Genomic DNA, 27,093 nt, shown 5'->3' on the forward strand with positions numbered 1-27,093 from the left:
GTGTACATCACCATTTGACACCTCAAATGGGTTTCCCACACATGCATTCTTACTCAACAAGAAGCGATTCATTATCATTCAAAGACGTTTCCTCCACTCCAATTTCAGACAATTTCCCTTTTGTTCCAGTTTTCGACACTACTGTTGTCCATTCAGGACATGCATCTTCACCAACTTTGTTCAACGTGCTGCTTGATTCGAACTCAGCATCCACTTCTACCATTTTACCTGTCTGACCTGGAACAATGTGACACCTTTCCCACCCGACAGGAAATATTATTTATTCTCAGTCTGGGGTACTTGTTCCCATCTCCTCAAAAGTATGTCTGACTCATATAGTGGATTTATGCCGCGTTCACAACCCCGTTGAAACTAAGAAACTCGGATATTCTGACTTGCTAACTGGTTGAACATGGCACGTGTTTCCTAGTTCCGACTGGCCCATGAACACAGCAAAATCTCTATTGTGACTGATCTCTGATTGGCCATTGAAAGGGGCGTGCGTTGGATCCGGACGAAGAGAAACAAAGATGGCGGCAGTTACCAGAGGCTCATTCACATTTATGAGACGCTTGGTAGGTTTGTTAAAGTTTTTCCAAATGTGTATACCGACGTGAAAGCTTTGCGAGATAGTTGATGATGCACAAGGATCATACATTTAGAAATACTGCTACTGTACATCAATCTAGAGACGTTTCCCATGCAGCTGCTAGCCCGACTAGCAAACAAGCTAATTTTAGTCTATGTTACAGTGAAGTGAGATTGAAATTGACCATTTTCCTAATTGTTTTGTAGTTATGAACAATTGCTATCTGTTGGTTACTACTACTACGCAGATAGTCAACTATTTATTTGACTCAAACTGTTGACGCTGTGTGTGTCTGAAAGAATTGAACTTGAATGCCAATACAATGTCATCCCTAACCCATTCATAGACCACTGTAACTAACGTTACCTTTAGCGCCTGACGATAGTACTGTAATATTTTGTTAAGATTTTCTACGCTCGTTCTGAACGTTAAACGCATCGCTTGCGGTATGGTTTTGGAATCAAGTTACGTATTTTTCATATCAGCGACAAATACATTTCTAAAATCAAAAGGTTAAATTACGACACACTTTTTATAGGTTTGGGGTTTGTGATAGGGTTTCCACACGGCCATCTTTATGTTATATTACAACGTTTGTTTACGGAAGACAGGCGGCCACCTGTGCTAATTGGCTATTTAGCGTTCTCCGAACACCTGTGTGTGAACTTAGCTGGGGAGGAAGTGTAGTTCGTCAACTGGAGGCATACACTGCGTATGGATTTGTGCAACACTTACTGTAGCAGTTTATCTTTGTCATTTGAGAGATTCTTTCTCATTGATATTTTTATTTCACCTTTTATTTAACCAGGTAAGCTAGTTGAGAACAAGTTCTCATTTACAACTGCGACCTGGCCAAGATAAAGCAAAGCAGTGGGACAGAAACAACACAGAGTTACATGGAATAAACAAGCGTACAGTCAATAACACAATAGAAAAAAAAGAAAGTATGTATACAGTGTGTGCAAGTGGCATGAGGAGGTATGGCAATAGTAGCAAAGTAATTACAATTTAGCAGATTAACACTGGAGTGATAGATGAGCAGATGATGGTGTGCAAAAGAGCAGCAAAGTAAATAAAAACAATATGGGGATGAGGTAGGTAGATTGGGTGGGCTATTAACAGATGAACTATGTACAGCTGAAGCGATCGGTTAGCTGCTCAGATAGCTGATGTTTAAAGTTAGTGAGGGAAATGTAAGTCTCCAACTTCAGCGATTTTTGCAATTCGTTCCAGTCACTGGCGGCAGAGAACTGGAAGGAAAGGCGGCCAAAAGAGGTGTTGGCTTTGGGGATGACCAGTGAGATATACCTGCTGGAGCGCGTGCTACGGGTGGGTGTTGTTACCGTGACCAGTGAGCTAAGGTGGAGCTTTACCTAGCATAGACTTGTAGATGACCTGGAGCCAGTGGGTCTGGCGACGAATATGTGGCGAGGGCCAGCCGACTAGAGCTGCTAACGCTATGCGTTATTATAATCATCCAGTTCGTCACATGCGTTTTGAATCGAGCATTAAGGACGGGCAGTGAACAGATTTTTTTATCCCCTGTCATTTAAAAAAAGCTTGCTGTCAAGTTGGCTCGAACCCATGGTTAAAGTGCACCATCAATTGCTAGTCAACCGCTTTAGCAGTGTCTGCCACTGAGAAGCGATGATGGCCCACAGTACAAGACTGCTATTTCCATAAGGCTCTTGGCTTCTTTTTTTTTACGATGAACTTACATGTAAGGACCTTATTTTCCCCATAAAAGCACATAGATGTGTGTGTGAAACTGATAACGTGGGATTTTGTCATGTATATGAAGAAGTGAAAATGTTTAACAGTAGTAGCTTGTTGCCTAGTCAAGGATGCATCAGTGCAATGTTGACTCACATTTTGTTACAGACCAACAAAACAAGTTAACCTTGAATTTGTAGGTTCAAAATATCCTTCTAGTGGCCAGTGTTGACCTATTTTAAGTAGTGATGCACCGATATGACGTTTTTTGCCGATATCCGATATTTTCCTTGCTTAAAAAACGATACCATTAACCGATATTTAAAAGTTTAGCTGCCTTTTAAGCATTCTAGTATAGTTAACACACACACATGGACGCAGCGGTCTAAGGCACTGCATCTCAGTGCAAGAGGCATCACTACAGTCCCTGGTTTGAATCCAGGCTGTATCACATCCGGCAGTGATTGGGAGTCCCATAGGGCGGCGCACAATTGGCCCAGCGTCGTCCGGATTTGGCCGGGGTAAGCCGTCATTGTAAATAATAATTTCTTAAATGACTTGCCTAGTTAAATAAAGGTTACACACACACCACACTGACCAAAAAGTTTTGTTGACATTTACTTATGTCCCCATTACCAGTAAAACATAATCAAAACCAATTTATTTTACTTGCTGTGCTGTTTCGTTGTTCATTTGTTCAGTCGTGTCATTCTCAACCAGGATTTCTATGGAACGCCGTTTGGGTCTTTGCGTGTAAAAAAAGATGTGTGTCAAATAACACTATTTAACATGTCAAATAACACAACATAATCTGTTTCAGTAGCTATAGTTAGCCAGCTAACTATATAGCTAGGTGTCATCATCTAAAATAACCCTAATTTATGAGACAGGTCTGACCATCATTAATCAAATAAGAACTATCTATGTGATGATAGCCACTAAGGATTAGCCACAATAGTGGACTTTGCGTATAGCCTTCAAAATAAAGGTATGGCATAATTCTACTATTGGTATTAATTTGCATCACTGTCAATTCCACTTTTATTTTGGAGAAAAACGGCAAATTCCACTATTTTGCCTAATCCTTATTGTGGCTAGCTTCACAACACATAACCCGGTCTGGTCGAGCAGCACTAGCCAGATGAAGCTAGCTGGCTGCGTATAACGTTAGCTTTGAGCAACAGGGTTAAGTAGCTGGCTAGCTATTCAATTTCAATAGTCAAACAAGTGGCAACCTAGCTAATACTTACTCACAAGGATTCCTAAATCATTGATAAGAATAATGAAAATAACTGCAGCTTCTGCTGGGTCATTGTTTTCAGACTGGTTTTATTGGTGCTAGCTAGGTACCAAGCTAAAGCTAGCTACCCCAGAAGTTGCGGTTGAACAAATTATGCTTTATTACAAACGCAGTATTGTAAACACATCGTTCGTGGCCAGTGTTTGCGTGTTTGAAGACTTGTTTTGTACAGCTTTGATAGTGCTACTGTATCTTTTTTGACACACAAAGATGCAAACGGTGTTCCATAGTATGTATGTCGTGAAGCTAATAGCAGTGACGCTATTACTGTGTAACTCCGGTAAGGCAACATCTGAAAAATAGCGCATTTGGTAGTGTGTACCGGTGCTCGACCAGTCGGCGAAAGCCAACATCACCTACGACAGAGAACGGTTGATTGTCAAGGGCAATGAATTCCACTATCTTGGCTTTAATGGATTTCACCTTTGAGTTGTGTCGCTGAAGTTCTTACTCTTTCAAATCACTGCTCGATCCACACAGCAGACATTGTGTGGCTAGGTTAGGAATGCTGTGTTGCACTTGTAGCACAACATTTTACGTGGAGTTATTACGTAATGTACCTACGTTATATAGGTATGCACGGTATCTTTGACATCGGTATTTAACATCGCCATTAAACTAGACACCGGCCGATACCGATGTTGGCATTTTACGCTAATATCAGCAGATTCCGTTATGTTCACCAATTTATTCCTATTGTTTTTTTATTATATATTTTTTTTACTATTTCGTGCATCCCTAATTTTAAGAAATGCTATTGGTTGGTGGATATAAAGTCTAAAATCTTTCATAGGCTGAAGAAGTTATAATCGGTACGACCTGTTGAGGTTAGCGTAGGGCTAACGTGTGCCATGTTATCTGATGGGACCAGCTACAATTGAGTAAATTTACACTTTTCAATGGATGATACTCATTTTGTGCGTTCCACTTAGACCAAGTCCCACCCCCCTGTCACTTAAGGAGCGCATTTGTTGTTGCTTGACCACGAGACACTTTAGTTCAGTCTACATGGTTAATGCAACAATGTTGATGACAACAATGTTGTTTCCAATTTGATCTTAATATAAATCCACAAGCGTTCTATAATTACAACATTATTAGTTTGTGTTTCTTACATCTGCAAACAGCTACTTTGTATTTTCTTAGCAAGTTAAGCTAAATCATGTTAGGCACTAATGCTAATCGCTAGTTAGCTGGCTAGCTAACTAGTTAATAAAAGTACTGAGTCAGAGCAAACGTTGCTAGCTAATACAGCCTGATACCAGTGCTGGTGGAGGCCTAAATCAGCATGTTGTTTGCAACAGTATCTTCTAAATTTATATTTATTTATTTGATTTATTTCACCTTTATTTAACCCGGTAGGCCAGTTGAGAACAAGTTCTCATTTACAACAGCGACCTGGTCAATATAAAGCAAAGCAGTGTGACACAAACAACAACACAGAGTTACACATGGGATAAACAAATGTACAGTCAATGACACAATAGAAAAGTCTATATACAATACAGTGTGTGCAAATGTAGTAAGATTAGGGAGGTAAGGCAATAAATATGCCATAGTGGCGAAATAATTACTGATTGATGTGCAGAAGATGAATGTGCAAGTTAAGATACTGGGGTGCAAAGGAGAGAAAAAAACAAGGGAATGAGGTAGTTGGGTGGGCTATTTACAGATGGGCTATGTGCAGTTATCTGTGAGCTGCTCTGACAGATGGTGCTTAAAGTTAGTGAGGGAGATATGAGTCTCCAGCTTCAGTGATTTTTGCAATTCATTCCAGTCATTGGCAACAGAGAACTGGAAGGAAAGGCGGCCAAAGGAGGAGTTGGCTTTGGGGTGGACCAGTGAAATATACCTGCTGGAGCGCGTGCTACTGGTGGGTGCTGCTATGGTGACCAGGGACCTGAGATAAGGCGTGGCTTTACCTAGCAAAGACTTATAGATGACCTGGAGCAGGTGGGTTTGGCGACGAATATGAGGCGAGAGCCAGCCAACGAGAGCATACAGGTCGCAGTGGTGGGTAGTACATGGGGCTTTGGTGACAAAACGGATAGCACTGTGATAGACTACATCCAATTTGCTGTGTACAGTGTTGGAGGCTATTTTGTAAATGACATCGCCGAAGTTAAGGACTGGTCGGATAGTCAGTTTTACAAGGGTATGTTTGGTAGCATGAGTGAAGGAGGCTTCATTGCGAAAGAGGAAGCCAATTGTAGATTTCATTTTGGAGGAATAGACGAAGCATGAATATGTTGGGTATATGAATAAAGATATAATGTAGCCAAAGATTATAGGGTCCCCTAGGAAACACAGAACATCACTTTGGTTCCTATCCTCTCACAATAACTCGTCCATGGCATTTTCATTCGTTGTCATGTCAAACAACACTGTATTCAAAGTGCCCACTATTATTTGTATTCTAACTATAGAATTATAATAAACATTCTATTTCCATGATTCCAAAAGTTCACACAAGTGTTTTGATCTTAATCGCAATTGCAACATTTGGTTAAAAGTAAGCCCTAGTATTTTTGGCCATATCGTGGCAGTGTGGAAATGATCTCAAATGAGTGCAGGAAATGCACAAATTTATGGAAATGCAGGAAATTATTTTAGGTTGAAGTTCAATTGAACAGTATAAAATAATCAGAATTGAGAAAGACCCATTGAAATCATTTAGAATGTGTTTTGCCACCCTACGGTCACGCACTACTCAAAGAAAATTTAGAACTTTTATTAATCAAAAACATAAAATACTGTCAAAAATGTGAAAAATAGCAAATTATATTTTGGCCATATCGCCCAGCCCTACTTTGCAACAAAAGTTTCCACTTTAAATAAGTTAAATAGCTAAACAACTTTGCCACACATGGCTGGGTGATTCTCATGAAACCATGGCAGTAGAAAATTGTGTAAGAAAACCATAATGCACCTTTAACTATCATTCTGAAGACTACAATGCTTAGTTTATAGCACAGTGTCTCATTTTAAATACATTTTACATTTTTGCCTGAATTTTTATACATTATCTACCCAAATTCTCATTAACGAAATGCATCCGGATTAAATTCTTGAGTCATTTTATACAATTTTACTTTAGAAAAACCTAATTTATTTGAATAAAACACTCTGTTGCTGTAATTGGTGAGTAAATCATACAAATTGTATACTAGTTGAAGTTTACATAATATTTATTAGTAAAATCACTTCGTGGACATGTTTCTCGTTACTGTAACACTTTCAAGTTGTTGTAGTAACTCATTTAATTTTAATTTTTTTATTCACCCATGATGCATAATCTAAAGGAGCAGTCCTTAAGGCGTCAGCATGCTTCAGTTCGGCGGGCGGCTAATGAACAAATGTGCTCGCATACTCCAAAAAGCTGCAATAGTACTGTTTGTCCATTTTGAGATGCCGTAGCCAGTATACACTTCCACAAAATAGTCAGAATGAATCCAAGATAACTCAAGAAATCTGTAATTAATTTGGATGTTTTTGCCAAGATCTTAGTCGTACCATTTTACATCTAACTAAGATGTTTGCAGTATTTCTCAATTAAAAAATGTGCATGAAAACAAGTAGTCTCTCTTTGAATGACAACAGACTTTTTATTGAAGAATTTTTACTGTTGAACAATCACGGATGAAGGGGCGTAGACTTTGTCTCCCGAACTTCAGCTGGTCTCGAGGGAAAAAATGTGTGCCCGAACTGAAAACCCTGACTGAAGTCCAAAACGAACAAAAACATCACAACATTTCATCATAATATAATTAAATTATTATTAATGTAACTTTAGTTGTTCTACAAACATTGAGCTATATGTTTTGATTTTTAATACATTGTAAGGCTGCATGATGTGACTCCAATGATGATTTGAAAAAAGACGCTAGAAAGGTATAAGCTCTGCTTTTCTTTTTGGCGCAGGCTGTACACACTTCATTAGTCTCTCATTCACAATTTGACAAGCACTTGATAATGCCTCAAATTTCACGGCGGCATCCCCTTTGTGGCTGTAATGCACCCTAAAAAAGTCCATGCCTTTTGCGGCCCGGAGTGCTGCGTTGTGCCTTTCTCCCCGAGTGTGCTGCGCAATCCAAAGCATGTCTCACTCACACGGCTCGGCTCTCAGTCACATGATCAGGTCTTTCTCACAGGCTACAAGTGAAGACAGACACATCGGGGATGCAACTGCGTGCGTCCTTTACAATTCCGAGGTGTATATTGAAGATATTGGAAGAACTCTCCACATTTACTTTTCATCAGTTACTATGTAGGCCTAACAAACTGTAAAAGCACTAGCCTATTTCAATCTATTATCCCCCATAGTACAAAAGTCAACCTATTCTGTGAAATAAATATTCCAAACATAGTCTGGGACAGTTGTGGGATGAGCGATCCCAAAATAATACAACCACTAGCATCAAAAAAACTTTTTTGATGCAATGTGGCTGATGCAACAGAACAAAACGTTTAGCTTAAAATGTTGATAAACTATTAGGCTATTTCTTCACATTATAAGAGCAGCAATGCGCACATGGTAGTAGGCTATAAGCGCAAATGTTCCATTAGCGGAAAACACCATTTATCAAAAGTGACCTCAAATGCAATTATCCACGTAATGCTTTTATTATAAAGGTGCATCTTTATGGTGAAAATGATCTTCCCCAAACTTGAAACTTACTCGTTGCTTATATGTGCCAGTTAGGCTCTACACCCCTTGTAAAGCGAATTAATGTGCTTCATTTTAAGAAGTTATTTGGCCACTTTAGTTGTGATAGGCCAATATGTTTTAATAAGGTTTCTATGGGCTGGGCTACATGAGGTGTGCAACTGATTTGAAAAAGACAACAACAAAAAAGGTATTGTTTCTTATGCTGGGCATCATTCACAAGTGATAGTATATAATTCACAAGTGATAGGCTAATATTGTCACCCATCAGACTATTCTTGATTTCTTGTCTTTACAAATACTAAATAATATATGTGTGACATTTTTGATTTAGAATGGACCATTATCATGCACCTGTATTGAAACATGTCATCTATGCACTTAAATAGCGAATGGAGGGCGCTTTTTCCCGTGGTTTATTTTCATGCCAGCCAGGTAGGCTATGCTCCTGTTGTAAATATAAGCAATGTGCTTAATATTAGGAAAGTTGAGAAATAAATATAGTAGGCCTAGCCTATAGAAAGCTGATGGGATCCTCCTCTTTTTATTAGCAGCCATCACTCTGTTTTCTCCTGCAATTGCATAGCCTATAGAAATGTTGCACAACATGAGCTCATGGGCTCACATGAAGTGTGTGATTAGAGGGACAATGGAGTGCTAGGTACCAGGCAGTTGGCAGGTTTGGTAGGCTACTAATGACCAGCAGCAGCATCAGAGCTTGGACAAGCCTAATTACCGTGACTAAACGGTCATGTGGAATTTGACTGCCTTCATGACTAATGACCTCCGATGTGGCGGTAATACGTTCACCGCAACAGCCCTAATCATTACCACATTTTTATGTCAGTTTCGGTAATGAGATCCTTAAATAAGGCAATGATAATAAGTTAATTCTAATGTATATTCAATGGGTGTGCTGTGCTGGTGACTTTAATTAATTACTAGGACCACTGCTTTCACCTTTTTGTGTGGATTATTTTGTAAAAATCAGGTATTTGATTAAGCAGGGCTGTCATGAAATATGGGTTTCTAAACCCCATTTAATTTACTAAGTGACAATCTGGAGTTTGTTTTTCAGCAAAGAGCATCCGCCACTTAAAAGAGGATATCCCACTTTTTTTTAAATGTACCTGTTTTAGCTATACTGTTTGATATCCCAAGAAAGCTTTTGGTCCATATCCGACTTATTTAGGTAGTTTATATGCATATCATGTTATGCCATTTGCGCATAGAATCCCATTCAATTTAGTAATACATCCAAAATATCTTAGAACCACACATCTAATACACCAATGTTACCTGTAAAAAAAAAAACAAAAAAACAAAAAAAAAAAAAAAATTTTAAAATGCATGCACGTAATTACAGTACTTATGGTAAAATAAGGGTTGTTTTATGCAAGTCATTTGGCATTAACAAATGACAGTTTCATGTATTGGGTTACTGAATTTCTAATAGAGCTCAGTCATAGTTTGCCATTGGAAAACTGTAAACACACATTATTGAAACATGCTTTTCATTACTGTAATGCACCAATATTTAGGATATATTAGGAAAAATAAAATGTTTTGGATTAATCTGATAGTGTGCTTTTTGGGCTTTATCCAAATATGTGTACATGAAAATAACATGTATACACAAATAATTACAAAAAATACAAGATTTAGGAAATGTGTAATGAGAGAAATTACTAAATACATTTGAATTTAAATATTTTTTTATCAGGCCTTTTTATTAGGTAAGAAATGTAAAAAAAAGTTTTAATCTTAATTTGTTTTACATTTTGGGGACTTTGAAAACTGTTGTGGAAATTGTGGTAAAATGCATAATATCTGATCAATAATTACGAAATAGGTAAATACAGATCCTAATCTTGGTGATCCAAGAGACATTATGGTGGAAAGTGTGTGTATCTACATTCATTCATTCATACATACAGAACCAGGCAAAAGTTTGGACACACCTACTCATTCAAGGGTTTTTCTTTATTTTTAGTATGTTCTACATTGTAGAATAATAGTGAAGACATCAAAACTATGAAATGACACACATGAAATCATGTAGTAACCAAAAAATATTAAACAAATCAAAATATATTTGAGGTTCTTCAAATAGCCACCCTCTGCCTTGATGACAGCTTTGCACATTCTTGGCATTCGCTCAACCAGCTTCACCTGGAATGCTTTTCCAACAGTCTTGAAGGAGTTCCCACATATGCTGAGCACTTGTTGCCTGCTATTCCTTCACTCTGCGGTCCAACTCATCCCAAACCATCCCAATTGGGTTGAGGTCAGGTGATGCAGCATTCCATCACTCTCCTTCTTGGTCAAATAGCCTTTACACAGCCTGGAGGTGTGTTGGCTCATTGTCCTGTTGAATAACATGATAGTCCCACTAAGCCCAAACCAGATGGAATGGCGTATCACTGCAGAATGCTGTGGTAGCCATGCTGGTCAAGTGTGCCTTGAATTCTAAATAAATCAACGACAGTGTCATCAGCAAAGCACAATCACACCACCTCCATGCTTCACGGTGGGAACCACATATGCGGAGATCATCCGTTCACCTACTCTGTGTCTCACAAAGACATGGCGGTTGGAACCAAAAATCTCACATTTCAACTTATCAGACCAAAGGACAAATGTCCACCAGTCTAATGTCCATTGCTCGTGTTTCTTGGCCCAAGCAAGTCTCTTCTTATTATTGGTGTCCTTTAGTAGTGGTTTCTTTGCCGCAATTTGACCATGAAGGCCTGATTCACACAGTCTCCTCTGAACAGTTGATGTTGAGATGTGTCTGTTACTTGAACTCTGTGAAGCATTTATTTGGGCTGCAATCTGAGGCTGGTAACTCTAATGAACGTATCCTCTGCAGCAGTAGTAACTCTGGGTTTTCCTTTCCTGTGGCAATCCTCATGAGAGCCAGTTTCATCATAGCGTTTGATGGTTTTTGCGACTGCGCTTGAAGAAACTTTCAAAGTTCTTGACATTTTCCACATTGACTGATCTTCATGTCTTAAAGTAATGATGAACTGTCGTTTCTCTTTGCTTATTTGAGCTGTTCTTGCCATAATATGGACTTGGTCTTTTACCAAATAGGGCTATCTTCTGTATACCACCCCTACCTTGTCACAAGAATTCCACAAATTAACTTTTAACAAAGCACATCTGCTATAATTGAAATGCATTCCAGGTGACTACCTCATGAAGCTGGTTGAGAAAATGCCAAGAGTGTGCAAAGCTGTCATCAAGGCAAAGGATGGCTACTTTGAAGAATCACAAATATAAAATGTATTTAGATTTGTTTAACACTTCTTTTTGGTTACTACATGATTTCATATGTGTTATTTCATAGTTTTGATGTCCTAACTAGTATTCTACAATGTAGAAAATTATAAAAATAAAGAAAAACCCTTGAATGAAAAGGTGTCAACTTTTGACTGGTACTGTGTGTGTGTAACATTAGATTGTTAAACTAAACTTGCTCTGCAGCTAGTCAACTGTTGAAAGCTTCGAAGTCATGCTAGGTATATCTTTAGATGCTGAAACGGTATAGAAGTAACGGGACCCCATCTAATGACTGATCATGACATGGATCTATTTCTCGTTTATCCTCGCAGCTCTTGGCACATCGGTACAAGCATTGCTGCTCCAGGGTCCAAACTGGCCGACCAGACTACACCCGTCATCCCCACACTGTCTTCATCCCTCAGCTGTGCAGCTCTAGGTTTTTCCACACCAGTTATGGTAAGTAGGCTTCGGAATCGGCGCACAGGGATGTGGAATAATGCACGAAAGGCTATGTGGAAGTTATAGGTTAAAGAATGGATGTTTCATTTTTAATGATCATTTGCTTTCTTTAGTCACATCAGGACCAATTCTGCCATTCAAACTCTCAGATATTGGCGAGGGCATCATGGAGGTGACGGTGAAGGAATGGTATGTTTTCAAAATATAGTACAGCAACATGCAAAGCTGTATATGAATTACGTTTTGTTAAAAGAGTTGCCACTAGAGGCCACACAAGTTCAATGATTACTAAGCATAGCTACTCCAAGAGAAAGATGTTAAGGTTGTCTTTCTGTTCCCATAGGTATGTGAAGGAAGGAGACAAAGTCTCCCAGTTTGACAGCATCTGTGAGGTACAGAGTGACAAGGCGTCTGTCACCATCACAAGTCGTTATGACGGTGTCATTAAAAAGCTCTACTATGAGGTTGATGCCACAGCCTTAGTGGGCACACCTCTGGTGGATATCGAGACAGAGCCCGGTCCGGGTAGGTATGCCGCCAAAGCACCAACAATGGCGTAATGGGAATCTCCCAACTTTTTATGTATCAAATGTTTAGAACAATAGAACTGAAACTTGAAGCCAGTTCGTATTACCTGGGTCACGTTTATAATAATAAATAAAAACATTTTGGGACACACCAAAATATCTAAGTTCAAAAACAACGTTGGCTTCTGTTGGAAGGTGGGGATAGTGACTTTGGTCGATCTTTCAGAGGTGGCCCATGAGGAGGATGTTGTGGAGACCCCGGCGATGTCAAACGATGAGCACACACACCAGGAAATCAAGGGACACAAGACCCAGGCCACCCCTGCAGTCCGTCGTTTAGCCATGGAGAACAATGTGAGTTGTTATTAAAAGACAGACACATACACATGCAAGCATGCATTCACTGCAAGATGGCACTACAGCACAAGATTTAGCACCACCCCTTTAAACCTGGAATGGCCAACTACAGGGTGTCCAGGCTTTTGTGATGATTCAGTCTATTTACCTCTTTGCCGCCTACTTTCCATTCCTCCTTAGATCAAGCTGAGTGAAGTGGTCGGTACCGGGAGAGACGGACGGATCCTCAAAGAGGACATCCTCAACTTCCTGGCCAAACAGACAGGGGCCATCTTACCCCTGACCCCATTCCATGAGATCCAGCCACCCCCTCCCGCAGCATCCGCCCCCTCCTCGGCCTCCATGCCCAAGATGAAGCCCCCACCAAGTGTACCGCTCCCTGTCAACTCCAGGCCCGTCTTCACGGGCAAGGACAGCACTGAGCCCCTGAAAGGTAGTGAGCTTTACAGAGATCGTTAATGGTTCCAATAAATGTTTTCTTTCTGGGCTACATTTCTGATTCAGAGAATAACTCATAGTATTAGCTAGACAGGTTAAATATAGTCTATTATAATTAGAGTAGCAGTGATGTTTTGAACGGGTTTCAAAAAGCTAGTCACTGTATTTAAATTCTCAATCTAGGTTCAGTCCAGGGTCCAAACAGCTTCCTTCTGGCTTTGTTTGCAACAGTCTAAAGTGACCTGACCGGACAGGTGTTAACTTAGCAATATAGTACTGGCTTCATCAAAACATATCCCTTTTTTCCCAATGTGTTCTTCTGAACGACCAGGTTTCCACAAAGCAATGGTGAAGACCATGACTGCAGCTCTGAAGATCCCCCATTTTGGTTATAAAGATGAAGTGGATTTGACGAGGCTGGTGCAGCTGCGAAAGGAGCTGAAGGGCCTGTCAGAGGGTCGCGGGGTCAAGCTCAGCTACATGCCCTTCTTCATCAAGGTGACCTTTGACTCCTGACATGATGTAATATGAAGTTGTGAGGTGACATGTCTAGTGTCAAAGTGACGCTATTGCCAAAATGCATGGGGTAACACCTAATAAGATGTATTCGTTATGACGTTTAAATGTCAGTGTTATAAGCTCATGCCAGATCATGTACTCTTGTTATGACAGAGGTAGCAGCTTGTGTTAAGTGACTGAAGTGTTATAATGCCCTGCACAGAAACTTCATTATTACAGGGGTGTCATGAAAGAATCATTGCACGTCATACCTGAAGTACTATGCCAGAGGATTTGGGTAAATAGCCTGCTTGCTGCAGTTTGGATCACACCATAGTCCCTGTGCCCAAGAAAGTGAAGGTAACTGACTTAACGCCCCTTAGCACTCACGCCGGTAGCCAGGAAGTGCTTTGAAAGGCTGGTCATGGCTTACATCAGCGCCATCATCCCGGAAACCCTAGACCCACTCCAGTTTGCATACCGCCCCAACAGATCCACAGATGACGCAATCTCAATCGCACTCCACACTGCCCTTCCCCACCTGGACAAAAGTAACCTTATGTGAGAATGCTGTTCGTTGACTACAGCTCAGCGTTCAACACCATAGTACCCTTAAGGCTCATCACTAAGCTAAGAATCCTGGGACTAAACACCTCCCTCTGCAACTGGATCCTGGACTTCCTGATGGGCCGTCCCCAGGTGGTAAGGGTAGGCAACAACACATCTGCTACGCTGATCCTCAACACGTTGGCCCCTCGTGTACTCCCTGTTCAACCACGACTGCGTGGCCAAGCACGGCTCCAACACCAACATTACATTTGCTGTCGTCACAACAGTGGTAGGCCTGATCACCAACAACGATGAGACCACCTATAGGGAGGAGGTCAGAGACCTGGCAGTGTGGTGCCAGGACAACAACTCCTTCAACGTGCTCAAGACAAAGGAGCTGAGCATGGACTACAGGAAAAGGAGGGCCGAGCACGCCCCCATTCACATCGATGGGGTTGTAGTGGAGCAGGTTGAGAGTTTCAAGTTCCTTGATGTCCCCATCACCAACAAACTATCATGGTCCGGGCACGACAACGCCTTTTCCCCCTCAGGAGACTGAAAAGATTTGGCATGGGTCCCCAGATCCTCAAAGTTCTACAGCTGCACCATCGAGAGCACCATCGAGAGCAAAAAATTGTCTAAGACTCTAGTCACCCAAGTCATAGACTGTTCTCGGCAAGCAGTACCGGAGTTCCAAATCTAGGTCCAAAAGGCTCCTTAACAGCTTCTACCCCAAGCCGTAAGACTGCTGAACAATTAATCAAATGGCTACCCTTACACGGTAAGGCCTTGATTATTTGCGTTGACACCCCCCTTCGTTTTTACACTGCTGCTACTCGCTGTTTATCAATGCATAGTGACTTTACCCCTACCTACATGTACAAATTATCTCGATTAACCTGTTCCCCCGCACACTGACTACGTACCGGTACCCCCTGTATATAGCCTCGTTATTGGTGTTTTGTGTTATTATTATTTTTTACTTTAGTTTATTTAATCAATATTGTCTTCACTCTAACTGCATTGTTGGTTAAGGGCTTGTAAGTAAACATTACACGATAAATACCTGTTGTATTCAGCGCATGTGACAAATAAAATGTTATTTGAAGATAATCATAATCTTCTCTATTTGAGCAGGCTGCTTCACTGGGCCTTCTCCATTTCCCTATCCTCAACGCCTCGGTGGACGAGGCTGTTCAGAACATCACCTACAAGGTAAGGCTGCAGGAAGGGGGGATGGTTTTGGGGAGACATTGCTTCCCTTTCAGTCAGTCAACTTTGGTACAACATACTATGGGGAGTCGCACTCTCACAACTTCGGTTGAAAATCTAAAATCACTCCTGACAAGGCCAATGAAATCCTTTCCTCACTGGAAGCCCCGCCTTCCACAGGTGATAAGTGTGAGGCTAGAATTAATTCCTTCCATTATTCCGCTCTTCATCTCGGTGTGGACAGGAACGATTCACGCTACTAAAACAAACAATTGGAACACGAGACTGTCTGTCTTACTTTGATCCAACTAAACTGTCCCTTTGTGGTAGAGCGTGCTCACCCCTGGACGTTGTGTGTTGGAGTTTGTATGGTTCTTATAGTTTCCTAATCACAAAAAAAATTGTTATTCTTCGGATTGTTTGGCCTGGCTATAGCAATGAGTTAAGATTGCTAAAAATGCGACCTAGATGACGACGGCTAAGCTGGATTTGGGTTCATAACCATGCCCAAATGAATAAAGAGATGCTCAGGTTTGTTGTCTTTGTGTAAGTTAGAGGTTGACACAGGAACAGGAAAGGGAGTGAAGTTCTGGAGTGAGGCCTAATATAATTTGCTTATTAAAAAACAATAAAAATTAATTATGGTAATTTCCTCAGATGCAAGAGGAGAAATAAACAGTTGCACGTCATAAGTTAATTCGACTGAAAGGTTGCTTGTTCGAATCCCCGAGCCGGCGAGGTGGGAAAGAAATTGTCCGTTCTGCCCTTGAGCAAGCAGTCAACCCCCACAAGACCTGCTCCCAGTCGCTGATGACGTTGATTTAAGGCACCCACCCCGCACCTCCTCTGATTCAGAGGTTGGGTTAAATGTGGAAGACACGTTTCGGTTGAATGCATTAGGTATCCCCTTTCCATCTGGGTAAGTAGAAAGTCTCAATGTGGTTATCACAGCCATTAAACTCCTAACTGTTTTTGAAGTCACCATTGGCCTCATGGTGAAATCCCTGAACAGTTTCCTTCCTTTCTGGCAACTGAGTTAGGAAGGACGCCTGTATCTTTGTAGTGACTGGGTGTATTGATACACCATCCAAAGTGTAATTAATAACTTCACTATGCTTAAACGGATATTAAATGTAGTTTATTTTATTAATGTATTTATTTTCATCTACCAGTAGATTTAAAGATAATTATATGTGTGGGGTACAGCGATGGTGTAGTCATTTTAAAAATCACGTTAAACACTATTATTGCACATAGTGTATCCATGCAACTTATGTGACTTGTTAAGCACACGTTTACTCCTGAACTTATTTCCACTTGTCATAAAAGGGGTTGAATACTTAATGACTTAAACATTTTAGATTTTTAAACATTTTGAAAAAAAATATAATTTCACTTTGACGTTATGAGGTATTGTGTGTAGGCCAATGACGACAAATCTGAATTGAATCCATTTTTAAATCAGGCTGTAACACAACAAAATGTGGAGAAAGTCGAGGGGTGTAAATACTTTTTGAAGGCACTATGTAGCTACAACCAGGCCTGCCCTGAGAACAGTCTTGGTTTCCACTAAAGCGATTCTGTACACAGAACAGGGGAACAGACGAGCAGCTAACGGAGGAAGTTATTTCTGATTTCTGCACATAAAAATTAGCACGGGACAGTAAGATTCCGGGGTTATGGAACTGTTGCGGGATCAGGACATACAGGGAACATTTTTGACAAGACAGGACTGGAATTAATTTTCACTCCCCCGTCAATCTCTAGTTTGAGTTGTGGGATGCGGAGATGGATTGAGTCTTTGGTCAGAGTGGCTGCTCACAATCAACACGGTTCTTGTGCGCTCCATCACCAGTTACGGGAGGCTACTCGACGAGTACCTCATGAAGCCGGTTGAGAGAATGCCAAGAGTGTGCAAAGCTGTCATCAAGGGAAAGGGTGGCTACTTTGAAGAATCAAAAATGTTTTGGTTACTACATGATTCAGAATAGAAATTAGCCTGTAAAGTTGAGGTAAAAGTAGAACAATGTTCTTACACCAAAATGAAAGATTTTTATTGAAAAGCAAAATATTAACCGTTGAGTCTTCATCCCTGCTATAAATCATAATGAAGCATCATTTAAAAAAAGAAACATTTTGCCTTGAACAAGTCACCTACACAGTAAGAAAACACAATGCCGAAGTATATTTATATCATTTGCGAGCGACCTGTCCAATAGGCTATTTGTATGAACATTTTAAATGAATATTGAACGAAACACAGCTGTTTTCCGGACTCTAATTTAATTTAGCCTAGGCATGAACATTTTAATTAGGAGTAATAAATAACAAAACATGGCTGTCTACGAACACCAGGGCCAGCCGGTCATGGCTAGAAGGGATCCAGCATTTGTCAAATTGAATGTCAGATTTTACTTTTTGTAAGCAGTTTAGGAGAATTATGTTAAGCTTAGGAAAAGGGTTTGTGTTAGCTAAAATTGAACTTGATCTTAATTTGACAAAAGCTGGATTCCTTCTAGGCATGACCGGGCAGGCCCGCCCCACTCACCATTCCCGCTGCGATTCAGCACCACAGCAGTAGAAAGAGGACATTAGGTGGTCACAAAATGAATAAATTATAAAACTGTTGTTGGACAATCAAACTCGATATGTAAGTAAACAAAATTTGTTAAGGCTGGTTCATTGAGTTAAGGCTTATTTTTTACAATGCTCCTGTGAAACGAGGCACGTGCATTTTATGAAAGCACTTGTTTCCAAAACTCAAATGATATCCCTTTTTACAGTTCTTCTGGATTATGTTTATTGTAATTTGAACTATGAGGTCGTGAATTGTATCGTGTGATATATGTGGCTTATTGACACCACCTCTGTTTCCTACTATAGACAGTTGGCTGCCGAGTGATTGCAACATTGTGTAACTCTGATGTGAAGTTGGGAAAAAAACATTGTTGCCAAGTGCTACTGAGTAAGCTCAACTGAAATGCACCAGATACACATCATTACTCTACTCTAGTCTGTCAATCCATTCCAAATCTTTATACTATCCAAGACACGGGTGGCATATGTTGATCTTGCCTAGGGCGGAAGCAGAGCTGCTTAGACCGGGCGTGACGAACACAATTTGCCTCTAATTTACTTGTGTTTGCGGCGGACCTTGGCCTGCTCAAAGTGAGCCGCTGCGGTTGGGAAGTCAAAACTACAACTCCTTGGAGCAGCTTGCGATGCGCATCAGCCTTGTTACTTTGTCCTCAAGAAGGTGTGCCCTTGAGGCCGTATTTAATCTGTTTTGGATAAGGAATTCCCTCTCGGTGGGCACACTGTATGCTCCTCTGAGAAAGCAGCCCCCGAGCAGCTAGTTTGGGTTAGGAGGGCTTTAGCACGGATCTGGGCGACTAGTGCGCCGCTCCCCAAAAACATTACTGGTACGACTGTACCCTACATTTTGTTACAGCAAACTGGGTACTACGTCAGCCATTTCAGGAGCGTTCTGTGTCCAAAAGGGGGCTGGGCGTCATGCGATCTCACAGAAGCATAACGTGTATTGGTAGCTTTCCATGTTTAATGCCCCTCTGGTACCCCTTGAACTAGAGGTCGATTGATTAATCGGAATGGCCGATTTAATTAGGGCCGATTTTCAAGTTTTCATAACAATCGGAAATCTGTATTTTTGGGCGACGATTTTTTTAAATTAAAAAATTAGTATTTTTTTTTTTTTTTATGCCTTTATTTAACTAGGCAAGTCAGTTAAGAACACATTCTTATTTTCAAGGACGGCCTAGGAACGGTGGGTTAACTGCCTCGTTCAGGGGCAGAACGACAGATTTTCACCTTGTCAGCTCGGGGGATCCAATCTTGCAACCTTACAGTTAACTAGTCCAACGCAATAACGACCTGCCTCTCTCTCGTTGCACTCCACAAGGAGTGGACAAAACGTATTTCTTCAGCTTGCTTGATTTTGCTCTGTATATTGCGTTGTTTGGTTATTTATTTTTATTTTTTTTTGTGCCTGTTACGCGAATGCAGTAAGCCAAGGTAAGTTGCTAGCTAGCATTAAACTTATCTTGTAAAAAACAATCAATCATAATCACTAGTTAACTACACATGGTTGATGATATTACTAGATATTATCTAGCGTGTCCTGCGTTGCATATAATCTGACTGAGCATACAAGTATCTAAGTATCTGACTGAGKGGTGGTAGGCAGAAGCAGGRGRGTAAACATTCATTCAAACAGCACTTTCGTGSGTTTTGCCAGCAGKTCTTCGTTMTGCGTCAAGCATTGCGCTGTTTATGACTTCAAGCCTATCAACTCCCGAGATGAGGCTGGTGTAACCGAAGTGAAATGGCTAGCTAGTTAGCGCGTGCTAATAGCGTTTCAAACGTCACTCGCTCTGAGCCTTCTAGTAGTTGTTCCCCTTGCTCTGCATGGGTAACGCTGCTTCGATGGTGGCTGTTGTCGTTGTGTTGCTGGTTCGAGCCCAGGTAGGAGCGAGGAGAGGGACGGAAGCTATACTGTTACACTGGCAATACTAAAGTGCCTATAAGAACATCTAATAGTCAAAGGTTAATGAAATACAAGTGGTATAGAGGGAAATAGTCCTATAATTCCTATAATAACTACAACCTAAAACTTCTTACCTGGGAATATTGAAGACTCGTGTTAAAAGGAACCACCAGCTTTCATATGTTCTCATGTTCTGAGCAAGGAACTGAAATGTTAGCTTTCTTACATAGCACATATTGCACTTTTACTTTCTTCTCCAACACTTTGTTTTTGCATTATTTAAACCAAATTGAACATGTTTCATTATTTACTTGAGGCTAAATTGATTTTATTGATGTATTATATTAAGTTAAAATAAGTGTTCATTCAGTATTGTTGTAATTTTCATTATTACAAATACATATTATTATTTTTTTATTGGCCGATTTAATCGGTATCGGCTTTTTTGGTCCTCCAATAATCGGTATCGGCGTTGAAAAATCATAATCGGTCGACCTCTACCTTGAACGAGTGGTACCAGAGGGGCATCTGAATCTCCCCAGGGTGGGAGCAGAGTATATGAGTGGAGTTGAGCGGTCAAAAATCCCAGCGCTCCACGTCCTTTCCAACCGCTCTCTTAAACTGCCGCTCCAAATTCACTCCATTCATTAAAATCACCATTTAAACCAACCCCCATCTATTTTTGTGACTACCTGGACCTACCATTTGGTTTTGAAGTATTGAAACCAAGCCCTATGATGATTCCACAAGGGGGCACCCCTCCCATAGGTTGTGCATTACTGGGATTCATTGCTGCGTTCTGTCTGTAGTTCACTGGTCCCTAATGAGGTGTCTAGTGATACAGGTTATGGGCCCGTAGGCGATTGGTGGTTGGAAGCAGAGTCAAGGGAACAAGCAGGGTTGGCCACAACCATGTTATTATCCAACACACGGTCTCTGGTTCAAATGAACCCCAAAATGAGCTGTCTTAACCCCAGCTCAACACTTTTCATTCCTAGGAATTAGATTACGGATTCTCAACCTATTGTGCCCGCTTGGGATTTGGTTTTGGATGCTCTGTGAGAGGCCTTCTTTTGAATCACTGAGTCTGGATCTGAAGATCCTCTCCTGTGACATCTCCTTCTTGTGGAGATGTTGGGGACCTCCAAGTTATCCATACACCCTTCCGGTACTTAGTTTGTCTAAGGCGATTCTGAGGTGACGTCGCGTCCAAATGCAGTCTTCGCCCCGAAAGTAATGGCTATGTCCTACAGGTCCTTATTTTTTTGTAGCTATTTTCTATTGTTTGCCTCCATTTGTTTCTGATGAGCAACATAGTTTACATGCCCAGTGTCCGGTGCCAGCTTTACGCACGTACATTGAACGGACCTGGGATAACCAACCAACTTTTTGTCTGTTTTGCTAATACATCTTGTGGCAGGGCGCTCTCTAAGCAGCCTCCACAATCAATCTCCCTGGCATGTAGCAGCAAGCTTAAGAGGGCGCCTCGCCTCAAGCTCCGATAAAACATTGCAGATTTCTACTTTGTTTGTTTTCTAATGTTTTTTTTCTTCTCATTTTATTATTTTTGTTTTTATTTCACATGGTCCCCCCACCGCCTCAAGTCTATACTCTGCCTCCACCCTAATAGACATGTAGTAATCACTGCTACAGTTATGTGTATATAGTTCTATCGTTTTTTTTATTAGCATTGTCATTTTATTTCACTTAGACCTGCATGTCGGAGCTTATGACTTTCACTGTACTCTGCAATCACACCTGCTACCCTGTACATGTGACTGTGAGCTGCGGCTCTGAGTATTGTTTCTTCATCCTATCTAATGTATTCTCAGTGAATTTGGTTGTTCCCCCCTGTTCAGAGAAATTACTAATTTAAAGTTTAGGTTTATGTCCCATCCTACATCTTGAATTTCATAACCATGCCCAAATGAATAAAGAGATACTCAGGTTTGTTGTCTTTGTGTAAGTTAGAGGTTGACACGGGAACATATTAGGCCCCTTAGTTCCAGTGAAGGGAAATCTTAACGCTACAGCATACAATGACATTCTAGACGATTCTGTGCTTCCAACTTTGTGGCAACATTTTTGGGAAGGCCCTTCCCTGTTTCAGAATGATAATACACTCGTGCACAAAGCGAGGTCCATACAAAAATGGTTTGTCGTGATCGGTGTGGAAGACTTTGACTAGCCTGCACAGAGCCCTGACCTCAACCCAATCGAACACCTTTGGGATGAATTGGAACGCCAACTGCGAAGCCAGGCCTAATCGCCCAACATCAGTGCCCGACCTCACTAATGCTTTTGTGGCTGAATGGAAGCAAGTCCCTGCAGCAATGTTCCAGCATCCTAGTGGAAAGTCTTCCCAGAAGAGTGGTGGCTGTTATAGCAGCAAAGGGGGGACCAACTCTCTATATTAATGCCCATGGTTTTGGAATGAGATGATTGACAAACAGGTGTCCACATACATTTGGTCATGTAGTGTATATTCAAATAGATGGGATACTTGCTCACAGCGAGCAGAATGCTGGCCGTAGAACTAGAATGACTCATTAACATGAACACAGACATGACATTTCTCTCATCCTTTCTTCAAAGTGATTGAGAACCCGAGCTGGTTCTGAGATGTGCTGATTTGTCTCCTCCTCCACCACCAGGCATCCCACAATATTGGTCTGGCCATGGACACGAGCCAGGGCCTGCTGGTGCCCAATGTGAAGAATGTGCAATTGCTGAGTGTGTTTGAGATCGCAGTGGAGCTCAACCGCATGCAGACCCTGGGCACCACGGGCCAGCTGGGCACGGCCGACCTCACAGGAGGCACCTTCACCCTCTCCAACATCGGCTCGGTGAGCTGGGGAGGGGAAACTAATGGCTGGGAGGATGAGCTTAAAGTGATACTGATAAGTCAAACAGATTTATATATTTTTTAAACCTTGTGTGATTTGATAATGTTGACGTTTTCATAATTAAAAGCCGTGTTGGCATTTTTTAGTAGCTATTTTAGTAGCCATCTAATGCTAACTTGAATAGTAATTGACAGCTAGCGGCTGCATTATTTGGGACCTATGCTTGCTTAAGCCGTTTGTTCAGTCTTTACATGTCATGTATTTGTGTTTTCCATTGAATCAGATTGGAGGCACTTATGCAAAGCCAGTAATTCTGCCTCCTGAGGTGGCGATTGGCGCTCTTGGAAAGATCCAGGTTTGTGAAAATGTATATTACTTTAACATTATCAGTTATGTTGTCAATGCTGGCTATGATGAGTAGCGCAGGGGTACGGACCTCAGCTGATAATGGGAGCTGAGTGTTGGTGCTAGTTCTCAGCTCAGTGGGCATGTGGCCAGCTGACTGGGAGGTGTCAACACGATACAGACGCCTGACTGAGCCTCATGACATTGTCTGGACTTGTTACATTTATATTTATTTGATAGTTATGGATGTCTGGATTGCTTTATGAATAATAATCTTCTGACATGTTTATGCCCCTTCCAGGTCCTGCCAAGGTTTAACTCGAGGGACGAGGTGGTGAAAGCTCACGTCATGAATGTCAGCTGGTCGGCAGACCACCGGATCATCGACGGGGCCACCATGGCGCGGTTTTCCAACCTGTGGAGGGACTACTTGGAGAACCCGGCCTCTATGGTCCTGGATCTGAAATGAGCCTGCAGTACCCTGGCCTGCGTCCACTGGACGCAAGCCCAGCAATGCAAAACCAGCCCCCATGATGATGTGAAGTTGGTCTACTGTACTCTGACTCTTTGGGTAGTCACTTTGACTGGGTGTTACTGGTCACCATACTGCTCCTGCCCCCTTGGCCTTCCAAACCTTTCTTCCTCCGAACATGGATGGCTGCACACGCCACGGACACCACAAGTTCCCTACTACTCGACGTTGTGAAACTAACCTCTAGTTGCTGGCTGTTTTTATCTTTGTGTGTGGCCTTAGTTTGATTGCTCTCTTCTGGTTGCCTTACTGACATAGGATGGGTATGAACAGTAGCGCTTTCTCCTGTAGAGCAGAATGTTGGAAAACAAACCTTTTTAGTAAACCTGTTGTATTTCTGAAATACTGTATAACCCTGTAAAAATGTCTTTGCACCTTTTTTTTGTTTTCTTACAGCCCCACACATTCCCTCATTAATGCTAGAAAGCTATTTTCAAGAGAATGTGCGGTTTAGTGATTCCCTATGAAAAGTGTCATTGCACAACATGCGCTTGTTAGTGTTCATATCAGCTACAGTGCCTTCAGAAAGTATTCATACCCCTTTACTTATTCCACATTTTGTTGTGTTTCAGCCTGAATTCAAAATTGATTAAATCGATGCAATACCCTACAATGACAAAGTGAAAACAGGTTTTTAGAATGTTTTGAAAATGAAATACAGATCTCATTTACGTAAGTATTCACACCATTGAGTCAATACTTTGTTGCAACCTTTTGGCAGGAATTTCAGCTGTTAATCTTTCTGGGTAAGTCTCTAAGAGCTTTCCACACCAGCATTGTGCAACATTTGCCCATTATACTTGTCAAAATTCTCCAAACTCAAATTTGTTGTTGATCGAAGCTAGACAACCATTTTCAGGTCTTGCCATAGATTTTCAAGTAGATTATAGTCGAAACTAACTTGGCCACTCTGGAACATTTACTGTCTTCATGGTAAGCAACTCCAGTGTAGATTTTGGCCTTGTGTTTTAGGTTATTATCCTGTGTCTGGTGGAAAGCAGACTGAACCATGTTTTCCTCTAGGATTTTGCCTGTGCTGAGCGCCATTCCATTTTCTTTTTATCAGTAATGTGTTGCATTGGATTTGCCCCAAACATAACACTTTGTATTCAGGACAAAAAGTTAATTACTTTGCCACATCTTTTGCAGTATTACTTTAGTGCCTTGTTGCAAACAGGAGGCATGTTTTGAAAATGATTTATTCGATACAGGCTTCCTTTTCACTCTGTCAATTAGGTTATTATTGTGGATTAACTACAATGTTGATCCGTCTTCAGTTTTCTCCTATCACAGCCATTAAACTCTAACTGGCCTCATGGTGAAATCCCTGAGTGGTTTCCTTCCTCTCCGGCAACTGCGTTAGGAAGGACACCTGTATCTTTGTAGTGACTGCGTGTATTGATACACTATCAAAAGTGTAATGAATAACTTAATGTTCAAAGGGATATTCAATGTCTGCTTTTTGTTTTTACCCATCCACCAATGGGTGCCCTTTGTGAGGCATTGGAAAAACTCCCAGGTGTTTTGGTTGAAACGGTTTTAAATTCACTGCTCGACTGAGGGACCTTACAATTATCTGTATGTGTGGGGTACAGAGGTGAGGTAGTCATTCAAAAATCATGTTAAATGTGATTTTTGCACACAATGAGTCCATGTACCTTATTATGTGACTGGTTCAGTACATTTTTACTCCTGAACTTATTTAGGCTTGCCATAAAAAAAGGGGGTTGAATACTTATTGACTCAAGATATTTCAGCTTTTCAATTTTAATTTGTAAAAAAACTTTGACATTATGGGTGTGTATTGTGTGTAGGCCAGTGATAACAAATCAAAAATTTTATCAATTTTAAATCCACAGCAAAATGTGAACAAAGTCAAGGGGTATGAATACTTTCTGAAGGCACTGTATGATAATGTCAGCAGCTACTGGACAAAACACTCCAATGGTTCCCCAATTGTTAGTTTGATCAATTTGTGTTACGAAGTTGCTGCTTTTCTTGCTGTTTGATGTTTGTTTTTTTAAGGAAAATATTAAGTTATGGGTGGAAGTGAACACTTAAGCTGTGTTCGAATACCCATACTAACATACCGTATACTACCTACTCAATTTACGTCACAAATAGTGCAGTTAGTATGAGTATTCGAACACAACCTTAGTGTAGGATTTTGGGAATGCGTACTGTGGTCTCTGTATTTTAGGGAGATTGTACTATTTGAAGGTGTGTGAGAAATGCCTGTCTGACTTAATCACCGTTTCTGATATTGTGTGGGTCCTGAAAACAAGTTTTAATAAATTTGAGGTGTAAAGATTTATTGGCTTTGCTGAGTGTTGTCGGTTATGTTCCACAAGAATTCTGACACTCACTAGTTTGGCAAAATAAAGCCTTCAGTCTATAGGAGCTAAATAATTGTCGTCACCTGGAAGTATGGGAGAGATACAGGTTCATGTTGGAAATTCCCAGTCATTTTTCCCATGGGAATTCTTTTAATGGTGAAATGTAAGGTCTGTATTATATAGCCCTACAGTTCATTTAAAATATGTAGTTAACTGAGTAACCATCTTTCCATTGACCATTGCTCAATGTTTTTGTCTCCAGGACTTGGAATGAATAGAGCTGGTCCTAAAATGCTTCTAATTTCCCACCCCAGTGAACAGAGGACATTGGAACCATTGGAACGTTTTCCACCCCTATTTCACACAATTCTTCCTACTGTCTTCGGAAGGTATGTGTTGTCAGGGGGACTGTAGTCCATGTGGCAAGTTTAGCTTGTGACCACCACCACTATTTTCAGTGTTCTACCCCTGACTAAAATGAAACCTCCGGAGTCACGTTTCATCTAGGAACACTACTGACAAGGTATGAGCTCTATTGCTACTCTGTAACAAGATTTTCAAAGCAAAGAAGCTATTCCATCAATACAATAACATACACTGAGGACATGTCTAAGGAACTTAGCACATGGGTTTACTTCATGCAAATTAGTCCAATTTAGAAGGTACTATTTAATTTGGCTGCGACCTCCCGGCAACAGGATTTGACCATTTGTTACCGGACTTCTACAGCTGTGCTCCCATCTGTTTTGAACTTATACATTGACTGTTGGTGCTTCCATGAACTTTACAGTCTATTTGGGGTGAGATGTATTTAATCCTTTTTGTCAATTATGTGAAAGTTATTTAGTACTTGCAGTTTGGCTTGATAAGGAATAAGAATTGAGGTCCAAATTGAAAAAAGGCTAATCATGTTGTCAATCATCATTATGAGGAC

The 27,093-nt window shown here is 40.9% G+C and overlaps 1 protein-coding gene and 1 non-coding gene across 2 annotated transcripts; both read left to right on the forward strand.

Annotated features, from left to right (window-relative positions):
• LOC111975624 (lipoamide acyltransferase component of branched-chain alpha-keto acid dehydrogenase complex, mitochondrial) lies at positions 1-26,137 on the forward strand. Its single transcript, XM_024004053.2, has 11 exons — positions 1-575; positions 11,886-12,012; positions 12,129-12,204; positions 12,359-12,540; positions 12,769-12,896; positions 13,080-13,332; positions 13,669-13,835; positions 15,522-15,599; positions 22,755-22,946; positions 23,230-23,301; positions 23,593-26,137. Exons 1-11 carry the CDS (start codon positions 531-533, stop codon positions 23,758-23,760), a joined length of 1,488 nt encoding a protein of 495 aa, XP_023859821.1. The 5' UTR covers positions 1-530; the 3' UTR covers positions 23,761-26,137.
• Positions 23,351-23,489, forward strand: LOC111976190 (small nucleolar RNA SNORD94). The gene has a single exon (XR_002878905.1). It is a non-coding gene; the product is annotated as a small nucleolar RNA SNORD94 (small nucleolar RNA).
• Positions 26,138-27,093: the final 956 nt, after the last annotated feature.

Source organism: Salvelinus sp. IW2-2015, linkage group LG16, assembly GCF_002910315.2.
Source record: "Salvelinus sp. IW2-2015 linkage group LG16, ASM291031v2, whole genome shotgun sequence".
NCBI lineage: Eukaryota > Metazoa > Chordata > Actinopteri > Salmoniformes > Salmonidae > Salvelinus > Salvelinus sp. IW2-2015.

Bases quoted from the DNA above. Each gene is read 5' to 3' on its own strand.
- LOC111975624 (XM_024004053.2), top strand. From the start codon at position 531: ATGGCGGCAGTTACCAGAGGCTCATTCACATTTATGAGACGCTTG. The intron at 13,836-15,521 runs GTGACCTTTGAC...CTATTTGAGCAG, and splicing joins ACATGCCCTTCTTCATCAAG to GCTGCTTCACTGGGCCTTCT. The intron at 15,600-22,754 runs GTAAGGCTGCAG...CTCCACCACCAG, and splicing joins TTCAGAACATCACCTACAAG to GCATCCCACAATATTGGTCT.